The 13,940-nt window shown below is 40.1% G+C and overlaps 1 protein-coding gene across 3 annotated transcripts in view; it reads left to right on the forward strand.

The window, feature by feature from the left end:
- The window catches only part of PDSS2 (decaprenyl diphosphate synthase subunit 2), a 119,068-nt gene that overhangs the window by 41,302 nt on the left and 63,826 nt on the right, over nucleotides 1–13,940 (forward strand). For 2 of the 3 annotated variants that reach the window (XR_011149956.1, XM_069011032.1), the window contains exon 2: nucleotides 5,653–5,784. The exons of the other annotated variant lie outside the window; for it this stretch is intronic. Coding sequence is in view for 1 of the 2 variants with exons in the window: in XM_069011032.1 (XP_068867133.1) it covers nucleotides 5,653–5,784 (132 nt within the window). In the remaining variant the exon portion in view is untranslated. The remainder of the gene's footprint in view (nucleotides 1–5,652; nucleotides 5,785–13,940) is intronic. 3 annotated transcript variants of the gene reach the window in all.

Genomic DNA, 13,940 nt, shown 5'->3' on the forward strand with positions numbered 1-13,940 from the left:
CTTTTAAGTTGAGATGGCATGTAGGTTGCAGAGCATCCCTCCTTCTATCATTTCCTGTCAGCTGCATATTTAATGGGAATCCCATTTTTAAATTCTGTTCTCTCCACGTGAAGTAAGTTTGTCTCCTCTCCCCTTCTGAATCATGCTCAAAGCACATGTCATGACAAGGGTGATTCTCCTCTACAGAAGCAGCTGTGGATGTTGGAATGGTCCAGGGTTTTTAATATGTTCTGGAGAGATGTGCAGAAGGATATTTAATAAATACTTGAAACTTGAGTAGCAGGTAAAAATAAGTTGCTATAGACTGCTGTTAGAATATACTAAATGTATAAAATTGAATGCTCTCAGTATTTAAATATATGCATGTTTGAGTGTGATCATATGGTCAGATGGTGAATCCTATGATTCAGATATGTGCATCAATAATACAGTGGTTTAATATCCATTTAAAAAATGAGTATGTCAGAGTTTTCTCTTATTTACTTCTGACAAGTCATTAATAAAGCAAATTGGATAAAAGCCCTGAGGCTGGTATTTCTTGCACTTCTAATAAGGAAGCCAAGAATCTTGCCAAGTAGCTCCATGCCTTACCTCTAGTGCTAGATATAGAATTGTCAGTTATAATTCATTTCGAAAAAGTGGGTTGTGTTATTTTTCTAAATGTACCTGCACATGTAACCATGAGTGTGCATCCTGATAACCCTTCTATATTGAGTAAAATAGAAGGTACTTTCCTGAGATGTTACAGGCTGAAAACTCTGTTTATATTGTCACATCTGGGACTGTCAGTTTGAATAGAGGGGTTTCTTTTTCAGAATAGTTTGTAATTCAGCCTAAAACTAGCCTGGGCTTTCAATGACACTATCCTATGCTTATAAATCTTCTTCATCAGTGTAATTGATTTTGGTTGTGTTATAGACTTGCCCAGCTGCTTTTTATTAGGCTGTGTGAACAGATCATTATTTTCCCCCCTCCTTTTGTTTGACAGCTGAACAGGAAAGGTAGAGGAATGGAATTTCTCTCTGTTTTCCTTCCCCTTGTAACTACATGGGGCTTGTGTATGGCCTGAAACAAAACGATTGATCTTGTCAGTTGGACACCTTCAATAGAATGCACGGAAAGGAAGGGCAAAAATCACCAGAGGAGCTGAGGAGGACAGTGATCTGTCCACTTCAGCCACTACCAGCAGTCCTGTGGCCACCAAACACGCCTGTGTGGGGGTGGAGGGGCTCCTGCAAGGTAATTGATGAAAGGGCTGCAAACCCCACAGCTCCTGCTTGCTTGGGTCATGAGCAGAACATGTGGGAAGTACTAACAGCGTTTATCTAAACATTTAACAACCCCTTTCTGTCCCTTCCAAAATAAACATCAGTTTCGTTGGGAAGTTTGTTCTGCATTCTTCATAATTAATTACATTTGAATTAGCACTAGTACCCATGAGTATGGTCTCTTCTGCTACACCCACTTGCAGAGTCAGTTGACTTCACAGTTGCCTGTGTGGTTTGTTTTTGGGGTTTTTTTGCTGCCTTATGATACCATGAAATTACCCCCATGTCCAGCTCTTCCTTACAGTAACTGCTATAGTTGCCATGTTTCCTCTCTATTGTTTAAATTCACAGTTTAATATAATGAAAAAAAGTGCTAGGAATGTGGTTTTGTCTCATGCAAATAATTTTTAAATCTTTGTGGTATTTAAATATTTAAATACAAATGAAGCTTGCAATGAATAGCAGATTTTTATTTTAATAAAAGTGTAAATTACCAATGCAGTTAAACCTGACGGTTACTGGAGGTTAAAATTCTACTGAAATAGCTGCACGTGTGGAGCAGTACACAAAGCACTAAGTGAAATGTTTGCTTGATTTATTCTGTGCAGCAGACGGACTCTGGTAGTAGGAGGTGTAATTTGCAGCACATTAGCTATTAGCCAGTGTCACTGCCTGAGTGGGTGGTGTGAGTCTCTTGTGCGTGTGCGGTGTCACACCGCGCATGTGTCGGAGCCAGGCGCTTCTCTCCTGTGCTATAAGATGGATTTTTTTTTTGTGAACACTGTGCTGTATTTAAAACTGTGAATCTGCCAGTTTTCAGCTGGGTTACTCTGTCACACGGGTAATATGTAGAGTAAATGGCTTTCCGTTCCCTCCCCCAAATCCTGAATTGCAAAATGAAATTGTAGGGGTGTTTGACTTTCCTACCTTTTTCTGGTATGCAGTCCCCCGAGGATGAAGTATGTCATTTGCAGATAACCAGCCGGTAAACTTAAGAAGAAGCAAAATGGTGCTAATGATTTAGGGGGTTTTTTTGGGTACCCTATGCATGCACTTGTGTTGTTCAGCAGAGGTTTTCCAAAAGAGTGTCAGCTTGATGTATCTTTTTTTTGTGTGCGCAATTTCACTTGGTTTGCTTTTAGTTCACTTTTTTCCCTGGAGGCACCTGTCTCCTGCCACATACCCATCAAGACTAATTGCACCATCTGGAAGACTTTTGTGTTGCTATTACTTGTGCAGGGTGTCTCTGGGGAGCTTAATTCAGAATGTGAATGTGACCCCTGAAGCCATGTCAAGTAACTGCAGTAGTTTCTAGTGTCTAAAGGATGATCACCGGAGGCTTTATTTGTTTCAAGTCTAATGTGGTTTGCTTTAGTGTGGATATGTTACATGTCAGTAACACAACATGTTACGAAAACGGAGGTAAACTTTGACTACTGGTTTGGTAATTCATAGACAAGCCTGTCTAAAATTACATCCAAACCATATGTAACATAGAGGCTGTATGATTAGGTGTAGAAATGACAGCCATGTTGCTCCTTATTACTTGATTTTGTTCTTCCCCCCACTTACAGCTGCACTTTGCATTAGCAGTTTTCTGCTAAGAATGTAAGGTATTCATTGCTAGTGGTGTTGCAAACACTAAACAGCACTGAACACTTGTTTTTGCTATTGCTACAGACTGCGTATTTTCAACACATGTAATTTTCTTCTGCTGTTCATCACCTAGACTGAATCAGGTAAAAGTGCTTCACTTCTAGTGTCTGTCTAGGCAATGGTTTATTTAAAGGCCAGTGCTCCATGTTCCTGCGATGAACACTTTTTATCTCTACTTTTGTAACATCCTGTCACTTGACAAGCTGTAGAGCACTGGGCATGAAAAACCAAAGTGTTCTGATTGTTCAAAATATCACTATAATTTCCTAATTTTTTTTTTGAAGTGTTATTAATTTCTCATTATATCTCTGCCTTTAGTAAGACACTCTGATTTTACCACATACATATATGGAAAAAAGGAATTTTTTTTCCTAAAACCACTTTTCTTTAAAAATGATGGAGTTTTAAATAGTGTTGAGGAAATATATTTGAATTCAGTTGCATCATCTGTATAACTTCTGTGGTTGTGAGTAATGTGGTCAACTGAAATTCAAGCCAGAGAAGTACTTACACCACCACAAACAATTATGAATTGTATACAGATGCATACACACTATATATTATTCATTATATATATTTTGTGTTTTTTTCTGGGTAGTTTAATGTTCATTGTGGCTCTGACTTCAGAAATCTTTAGAGTTTTAAGTGTATAACTGTCTCGGCTACATTCTGTTAACTGTAAATTGGAGCATGATAAGAAACAAATTATGTATTTGTGTGTTTGGTAAGAATAGAGATATGCTGGTTACAAATTCACAGAATGCTCAAGGCAAGCAGCTGTCCCCCTCCTCCTTAAAATCCCTCACTACATGTACCCAGTAAACAAAATAAAGGTGCATGTCACAAGACCACAGAGTGTGTGCCTTGAGCAGAGATCTGAGCAGTGCAAGCTTTCATGGGTTTGAGTGGCTGGGAAGTACTGGGAGGCTGAACTGAAAACCGAGAATTTCTGCTTTGGGAAGTTATATAGAATCTCCCTTCCACTGCTTTTTATGTTGTTCTAGTCAGGGTTGCTGTGAGCATAAGGTATCCTGAGCTGCCAGGCTCACTGGGCACACCTGACTTGTGCAGGGTGGACCAGCCTGTCAGTCTGCAGGTGAAGCAAATAGGATGTGGGCAGATTATAAAGGCACAGAAGTCATGGCCTCATTTGCCTAGTTAGATCTCACCAGAGCTAAAAGTGTTGTGGGTTGTGGTAAAAAGCCATACTGGCCTCCTCTTATCTTCACTGATCCTATCATTTGTAGGGTGTGGCCACATTGAGTGGGATCTTGGGCATCTCTGGAGGGAGAAGTATTAGCCTGGAATTGGGTGTGTGGGTGTGAAGATCAATCCCAGAAGCTGACTAGCATCAGCTAACTGGTTGGTCCTGCTCATTCTCCTCTGAGCATAGTTTGGACCATTTCCTCATCGCTGTAAAACAGGATGTAAAGGCTCAAGCAGTCAAGATTTTATTTGCAGTAGCACAGGAACTTTCACACAGAAAGGTGCTATTTAAATTATTCTTCTTCATGTCTGTCTGTGTTAATGAAGTAGTGTACAGCAGATACTCTTGCATTGTGAAATGTACACGTAATGACAAAAGTCCAAATGAAACTTTAGATTGCATCCACTGTTTTCTTTATTCAAACATACTTGCATGATCAACATCCTAGATTTTTTCATTCAGCTGATTTAAAGACAGTTCCATTTTGATTTCCTTCAGTTATTAGGGCTAAACTTATACTCTGGGATAAAATGAGTTAAAGTGCCTGGTAATTTGTGATGTAGTTCTTCATATGATTTATTTAATAAATATTTAGATTATATCAGACATATAGGCTTTTATTTATTGGAAATTAGTATACAAATTTAATAGCATCTGGAATGTATTATCCTTTTGTCTAGCTGTATTGATGAATGTAGGAAGTAGAAAACAAGTTTGACAAGGACAGGAAGAATACAATTGGAGACATTGCAGTCAAAAAGGAAAGCTAAGCTCACTTTAAAACAAATTAACTTCTGAGGTGATATATCTAAATGGTCATCTGGAATTGCTCTCAACAAATATGATTTTGAGGGCAGTTTCCTTCTGACCCCAAATTTAAAGTTGTAGCATTTGAAACAGTTTTTTTTTTTTTAAACCAGCTCATCTCTACTTCATTTATCTCTAACTTTTATTGTACATCTTTCATCAGTTTCTGCATTTTCGTTATTTTCCTACAGTAGCTAGACCTGTTTTGTGTATCTGCCCTCTGTTCACAACCACTAAACGGTTTTCTTTCAGCATGTTATAGATTTTGGTTGCACCTTTCCTCCTTTGTCTTTCTTCTCATGAAGTAGGAGGCTTCTTTTGGTTGGTTTTTTTTTTTTTGCGCTTCAGACAAGAAACTGAAATCTCTTACGTTCCTGTTACAGTAGATTACATTGAACTATTCTGAAATACTCCTGTCATGACATGATGTGAAATGCAAGAGACATGCTGCTCCTTGAAAATGATCAAGATTTAATTCTATCCTGAATACTTGTTTTTCTCTGCAATAGTAGGATTTCATTGTAAGTGTCAGGTAAAGGATGACAAAAGATCATGATTCATAATTGCAATTTATTTCCCTGCAAACATGAATATTAAAGACTTGATGAATGGATGGCAGCCTGAGGTCTAAGTCTTTTTTTCCACTTTAGTACATCCAGTGAACATGGATTGTGAAAATATGCTTTTTTTTTTTTTTCCTTCTTCCTTTTTTAGGGGTTTTGTGTACGATAGCCGAAACAATTTACAGATGCGAGGTTTGGTTGTCCTGCTTATTTCCAAAGCTGCTGGACCCAGCACAGCAGGACTCTCTTTCCAGCACGACATGGTCAGTGGAATTTATTCCAGGTATGTGGTATGATATGCTAAGTTATATTTGATGGGCAATTTCTTGGTGGTATCAAAGCATCCTAAATGGCCTGTTCACCTGTTAAGGGAAATCAGTACTTAACTAATTACAAAGCTTTGTTCCTTGGGTTTATTATAAGCTTTCCACAGTGAAAAGCATTTCCTACTCTTTGTATAACTGTTATTATATCTTAATTGTGGTTTTTGGGCACAAAAAAATTGAAAACATTTGGGTCAAGATAGTTGAAAGTTTACATTAAGAGGTACTCAGAATAAAAAAACCCCAATGCTAGAAAATATTTTTAAATAGAGCATTTTCGTTTTGATTTGCTCCAATGTTACTTGAGTACACCTGTTTGCTAGAAATTTCAGAGATGCCAGCCTTATGGGACACTGGTTCGTCTCACTGAGCACATAAGTTTTTGTATAGCCTGTTTGAAGGGTATTTTCCCATGCAGCAGCAGTGTAGAATAAAGTTTTTACCTCCCACATGTCACAGCAGATTTACTGAGCCTATCCTTATGGTTCCTTAGGCTCTCACTGAACTATTTCAGCTGTAAAGAGTTCCTAAATATTTTTTAAGCTTTTAAAATAAATTTCTTAATACTAGTAACAACAATAATCAAAATCAGTGGTTGCTCTCCTTTGTATATTTGACAGTGAACTATTCAATTGAAGTAAGTAATGAGATCTGGTTGAAAAATTGTAAAACTTGAATTTTTTAGAATCATTTTTGAAAAATTGCATGTTGCTTGGTTGAGGGAACAAGACTTGTATTTTTTATTAATTGTGTTTCTGGCCTCTGTGATATACTAAATGAAGATCCTTAGTGATGTTTGCATCCTGATTTCTTTTGAAATGTAGAGGTAGTATCATAGAATTGAAAAGACCAAATAAATAAAATTTCAAAAATATATGTAGTATCTTAAAATAGCAGAGAAGGAAAATATATATGAATTGGTACAGGCAGGAATAACAATAAGTAAGAAAAAGGACAAGGCTGTAAAGCAGGCTTGTTATGGAAGGCTGTGTTGTCCTTTTAGCTGTTTAATTCCATTCTTATTTTGTTTCATCCCTAATGGCCCCTTAGGGTTGTAAAATTTTTATATTTATATGCAAATGATGCAGTATGAAAGCATAATTCTAGTTAGTTAATTATGGCACAGGAGGTATTTTAGTTTGTTTTGTAAATGATTAAAAAAATTACCTTAGTATGCCTCATAAAAGGAGAGAAAACGCATTATTTTTTTGATAACTAAGTTCTTGAGTATGATGATTCTGACCATGGAGGTAAAGTTTGAGCGTTTAAAGCTGCCGTTGGGAAGGTGACTAGTGGAAGTATTCATTAAGGAGCAAATAAGACCTTGAATTAATAATGAGGCATTTGGTGTAAATGGACATCATTGGAGTGATGCCAGTTCAACCAGCTGAAAATCTAGCCTAATAATCTAAGTTTGAGCAAGTCAATAGCCATTATAATATCTAGTTCAGAGTTACAAAGGTACTCCAAAAATGGAGCAGTTTTGAATACGCCCACACAGGTTCACTTAAGGTTCATTACTGTCTGCAAAAGTGATGACTGTGGAGTTGTTAATTTAAATGGATTTTCAATGACGCTTTAAGTCCTGCAGCACAGTGTAAATACAAGCAAACATGCCACTGTGTTGCTTCATTTTGTGTCATAATGGTCAGTTCTTGCCCTCTACTGAAGTCGCTGTGGGCTTTGGCTTTGGACTTCTTTCTTTATTTAAGATACTTTTAAATGCAAGTCTTATTTCTGATTTCCACTTCTCCATTGTATATAGAGAATAGGCAGCTTGTAAAGTTGTGATCTTAAAGGGCTTTTGTGATATTTCTGACATGTATTAAAAGTTGTGTTTTACAAACTGCCTTCTCCTGGAGAAGAACAAAAGGATGTTGTTTTCCATTAGTGCATTTTTGTCTGCTATCTTGGTTGCAATGTAATTGTATATGGTTTGTGTATATTGGACATATATGTCAAAGGGAAAGTATATCCCTCAGTGATATGAAGAAATATGCTTGATCCTTTATTGCTTATATGTCTCCAACTTTGGAAAGTATTTTTTGGAAATAGGTTCTCACAGCTTTTCAGCTCAGCTGTAATCTATACAGCTCTTTTTGTTGCCATGCCATATAATTACTTCATCTTTATATATAATATTTTGCTGGAAATATTATTTCTGGCCCTGTAATGAGCATCTTCACTGCCTCATACTTACGTGCTGTGAACATTATATTGTGGACTATTAGCTGGGATATGGCTCACTTGATTTTAGGATACTTAGTAGTGATTAATTAATTGCATTTCTGAAATCTGAGCATGAGCTAAGTTGTTCCAGTACTTGTCAGCAATTGCAGCAGCCCAGTCTTTCTTTTCCCAGTGTTTGTGTTGGAACCAGTTCTTGTGCTGTATTTAAATATTCAGTCCTGCAGTAGATAGCCAGGTTACATCAGTCCTCTGTAACTGGTACTACACTAAATGTACAGTCTGTGACCAGGAATATGTAACAGTGTGATAACCATTTAACTTAAAAAAACACACAAAAATATGGTGGACATTTTCATACTGGAATTTGGCATGTTCTGCGTAACCTCTTCTCACTATTTTATATTCTTAAATCACAATAAAGCAATACAAAAATTAAAACAGAAAGATACTGAGAGCTGAATTTGGGATAGAAAAAGAAAATATCCTATTCTCTTGTTCTCTAGATATGTCAATTCAAGGGACAATTGACCTAAATGTATAAAAATAGATTATCTAGCTTCCTAGCTGGCATCTGTTTTTCACTGGTACACAATGGAACAAAACCGATGCCTGCTACCAGAGAACAATCTTTTCCAGAATAATGAGGATTACAATTTAGGTAGTTACCGGAGCAGGGCTAGTGTAGTTAAATGGTGCTGCCTCTGGCCACCATTGCCTTCAGCTTTAGCACTTCATAATTTCCAAGAGTTTTGATCTGCCTGCATTAATCTGGGGCCATGGGGGTCATTGTATGCAAGGGTATCATAGTAACTGCTGGTTGCCTTTTGAGCCATGCTGAAGATAAGGGAGGAAGTGTTATAAAAGCCTGCCTGGCATGCTTTACTCTGTACAGCCACCTCCCTATCGTGTTGGCAGAAATCCGACTTTATTCGTATTGGCGGGGAAAAGAACCTGGCTTTACTTCCAGCTCAGCACCAGTGATCCCAAAAGAGGATGAAGAGAAGTAGCAGCATGATAAACAGCTCTATATTTCAGCTGCTGGACAGATTTCCTAAAGTTGAAACTTTCTGCTGGTCTCTTAGCATTAAAGAACATATTTCCTTGGCTACAGAAGCATTGCAAATACAAGGATCAATTGTGTGCTCACTACAAAGTACGCAAACAGTATCATGTAAGAGTTTATGTCATCGCCTGTACTCAAGCAAAGCGTGCATCCCATATTCCCTTGAAACTCCTTACTTTGGTGCTGAAGAGAAAGCAGAACTCATGTTTGGGTTTAGGCAGAATCAAATTAACAATAATTTATCATGCTAATACTATCACAGAGTACCTTAGATGTGACACAGGAGGCTAGAGCTTCATAAGGGCTTTGAGATCCATTTCCTAACTGGTGATTATACTAGAGTCTGACACTGCACTGCCTTCTCTCAGAGCAAAACTCACTTGGATAGTTAAGTATGCAGCTTCCTGTTATTTTGCTTTGCTGCTGTAAGTGAGGTTGTAATTGAAACTCCAGGATCATGTGGTTTCTGAACACTGACAGCTTTATGCTTCATAGTGGAGCTACATTCTCACAGCTGAAGAGACCAAGACTGGCTTGGGTCCTCTCTCAATGCACCCAAAGGGGTATCTTTTTCTGTTCACATCTGGCACTGCCAGACACTACTGCCTGGGGACTGAGGAATCTCCTTGCCTTTATATTGAGTAATGAATGCCTGACATAGCCTCTGTATTGCAGCTTAAAATGCAAGTGGCACCAAAGAACTAACTTGGGCCATCTTTTCAGCCCTCAGTATCCTTGGCTCTAATACAGCAAGTTAGTTTCTTCTCTCTGTTTTGCCTTTTTTTCTTTTTTTTCTTTCCCCCCATTAGTGCCAATTTTAAAAATACCCTCTAGTATTGACATCCATCGAGTCAGCTCTGCAGATTTCCTTGGATGCTTGTCAGAGGTTTAAAACAATTCTTTTTTTTTGTCAAATCTGCCTATGCATTCACACTGGTGGATCCTATGGTCATTGACAAGCAAAGACCTTTTTAATCAATATGTAGATTGGAATATAGAAAGTATTATTTCAGTTCTGTACTAAAACCTGGTAAATTGAGCAGATTGCTGATTTGGACTATCGGACTCTGTCCTTGCACCTTCTTCCTCAGGATGGTGCAGCTGACCTTTAAAGCTCCAGGAATTTGTTGCTTTGTAAGATGAACTTGCTTTACTACAAGAAGGTACTCAACTGGATAAACTTGTCTCTGAATCAGAATCCTTCCTGCTGCATGGAAGAGTAGTGGCAATACTGTAGTGACAGGAATCTTGAACGTAGACTCCTTGTCCTTAGTGTTTTAATAATGATTTTGGAACCACCATTGATGCTGCTTCCAATAAAAACCCATTTTAAAAGTAATTTGGCAGCAGATGCCAACTCCTTGTTATGGTGATGGGTCTTTTGCTTGTCATTTTCCAATAGTAAGTTGTCCTGAGTACCCGTTTTTGGAGGCACACACAGAAACAGGGGTCACAGAGTCTGATCTCACATGCTCTTTGTTATAAACATATATTATAATATTGGCTTCTCGCAAAGTATAAAGGTAGATATTCTATAATGTTAGAAATGCTTTTTGCTGTGTGGATGTAGTTTTCTCTCTTTTTAGCAAGAATGTTAGCAAGTGTGAGCAAGTAAGATAACCTCCAAGTGAACAGAGGATGAGGCCCGAGAAGCTGCTAATCAACACTTTGTCCAGGGAACAAAAGGGCCCAAAGGCTACTCCGGACAGAGAACAGGCGGCCAGGAGAGTCCGAGAGCCGCTATCACCGCTCTGCCCGGAGAGACGAAGAGGCCCAAAGCTGCAATCAGCCCTGACTGTCTGGAGAATTAAGAGATCCACCCTACCATCGACTCTTGCCTAGTGGGCCCAACCCCAAGAATCAAGAGAAATAAAACCACAAGGCAGAAGACTACGCATGCTCTAAAAAGGCGGAACCAAGGAGTGGCCATGCAGAAGAGCTCCGGGAAAAGTTTTAATATTAATAGAGAACAGACAGTAAAAATGGTATAAAAAGGACTCACCTCTAGCATCAGGTGTGCTCTTGGCAGAGCGCCAAGGCACCCGGCCGTTACCCCTTTGCTTTATTTTATGTGTCTCTTATTGTCTTTATATTAAACCCTTTAAATTCTCACAGGAGAGTGAACCTCGTTTTTCACACTCTTTGTCATTGTGGCTATACCAAAGTCATCTTGTTCTAACCTACTCTAAGGAATACTTAAAGCTTAAATTCAGATCTTAACCAGAGGATTCATTCACCCTTAGGTTGCTTTTTCTCTGAATGTTTCTTTGGTTGCAAAGAAGTCAGAGGGGATAGATGTCTTTCTAAGGACTGTAAGGACAGGGGACATACTGCTCTGTCTCTTTGCTGTTCTATCTACCTTTCTGCCAGCTTCTTGCTAGATATGAAAACAAACCTTTGCCTTAATTTCCTTTCCTTGTATTCTAAAGAGCTTTATGCCATCTTCAGAGAACGTTTGACCTTCCATTAACTTCCTTTGGGGTTAATCAGATGCTGCTGATAGTACATCTAGGTTCACAGCATAATTCAAGTTGGAAAGGATATCAGGAGGTCTGTAGACCCACTTCCTTCTGAAGCGGAGTCAGCAATGAGGTCAGACTCATCCAGCTTTCTTCATGAAGGTCAGGTCTTTCAAGAACAGAGTCTTCTTCACAAGGTGATAATCAAGATATGTTTTAAACAGATGAGTGAGCATTCTACCCCTGGCGTGTAGCCTCATGCTTTGTATGCAGTGCTGTCATTGGTGTACATTCATAAGTATGAAGCTCACAAGAGGTCATGCTGATGTTGGCATAATTTAGCCTGTTAGGTGTCTATGGTCATTTGAAAACTGAAGTATCCAAAGAACTTTCCATCCCAAGATTTTTAGAATTAAAAGTGGCGACTGTGTCAAGGCCTACTTTAAGAGCACAAGCGTAAAGGTCATGTCTGTCTTAGGGATATACCACTGTGTATTAGGGAAAAATTGCTCTGTATTATGGGGACACTAGGAATTTCTTCTGTTTCTCAGAGGTGACAGCTCACCATCTGCAGCTCTATCTGTTCTTCTCCAAAACCCATGCCATGGCAGCCATAACAGGGGTGATGCTCTGCTTGTTAGAGCAGTCTTTAATCGCTGTATGCATGAGGAGCACTCAGGCTGCCTCCAGGGAATTGAAACTTACATGAATGATGATCCTTGGACAGCTTCAGTGTGCAAAGATAAATATGGATTAGTGTAGTCAAAAGCTCTGAGGTAGTATACTGATTATAGTATGCTTTTGTGACTTGCAGTCTTCAAAAATATGTACAAATTTGTTACAGTGGGGATACTGCAACACGTGTATCAGACAACGAGACCCGTGGAAAGAATATATATGCACCAATTCTTGATAGATATTTTCAGAGATGTTTATTTCTCCAGCTGCATGGCCGGGGCTCTGCCGAGGAACTGAGGCAATCACGGGACCCGAGGGTCCTTGCCCGTGCAGGGGAACACAAAACAACCAATGGGGAACGAGGCTGACCAGGGGCAGGGAAACCCCGTGGCTCCCCCCAGGGCCCCTCTCCCAGGACCACATGGCAGGAGGGAAGGGACCCCGACATTTCACCCGTTTATTTTTAACGAAAAGAGATTTAACACTTAACATTGAAAACAACTGGATAAACATGAGATAACAAGAACAGTTTCAAAACAAAACAAGCCACCCTCCTGAGTCTTTAAATGTCCAAACAGATTCTCTGGAACATCTTAAGGCTGACAGAAGGGAGACAGGACTCTCAGGACATGCTTTGTGGGGAAACTGAGGCAGGAGAGGATTTCTTCTATTTGTACCTGTTGGAACTGTAAACAACAATAATTAAATTCTTCCCTCCCCCTCTTCATCTCCCACTCGGCATTGGAAAGGGATTTTTGGGGAAACAATTGGCAAAGGCATGGTTTTGTAAGGGAAACGATGGGTGAAAAAACGGATTGGGAATACACTGGGGGTAATAGGATATAGGATAAAAGGGAAAGGTGGGATTAGGAAAGGGAGACTGTAGGGACTGTTTATAATGCAGATATTGTCTAACATGACTACGATTTTTAGCATATATGCTGCCTTTCACAAAAACACCATCAGGCCCAGTGACCTCTGCTGTTTGTAACCCTTTTCTACCTTGCACAATTTTGAACTCTACTACTTCTGCATCTCCCAAGCTTGGGATGCATTTTTCAGGGTTATTCTTTTTAATAGCAGTTCTATGAACAAATATGTCTTCTTGGTTGTCACATCTTGTTATAAAACCATAATTTTGTTTAACATTATACCATTTTACTATTCCTAAAACCTTAGCTACGATGACTTTTGCCTTTTTCCGAGTGGCTGCTCTTTTCTGTCTTGCTGCGTTTTTGCTTTCTATTTCGCTCGCTCCCGTGTTGGAACTCCCAGGGCTGTCAGTGCTGCCGGGGCTGTCGGGGCTGCTCGTGCCTGCACGCTCTTCCCGGGGTCACATTCAGGGCCACACGGGCCGGGCTGGGCCGCGCCGCAGAGCTCCCCGCGCGCCGCTGCCTCCTCTGGTCGCAGCTGCGCTGCCGCCGCCTGGGGCTGCGCCCACATCTCGGCCGGGCCCCCGAGCAACGACCCCCCGGCGCCCTGCTCCAGCGCGCGTTTCGGCTGGGCGCGGCTCTGTTCCACTGCCACCGCTGCTGCCCGCCGTCCACGTGCTGCTCCTCTCACGGGGCTCGCTCCACCACGCGCTGCACGGGGCCGGGCAAGCTCCCGCCACTGCAGCTCCCGCCACTGCAGCTCGCGTTGCTCCGCCCGCGCACGGGAACTGCCTCGCTGCTGCTCGCAGAGCGCTCGGTCCACGTGGCCTGGGTCACATGGTCCCTGAAGCAGT

This window comes from Aphelocoma coerulescens, chromosome 3 (genome assembly GCF_041296385.1).
Source record: "Aphelocoma coerulescens isolate FSJ_1873_10779 chromosome 3, UR_Acoe_1.0, whole genome shotgun sequence".
NCBI lineage: Eukaryota > Metazoa > Chordata > Aves > Passeriformes > Corvidae > Aphelocoma > Aphelocoma coerulescens.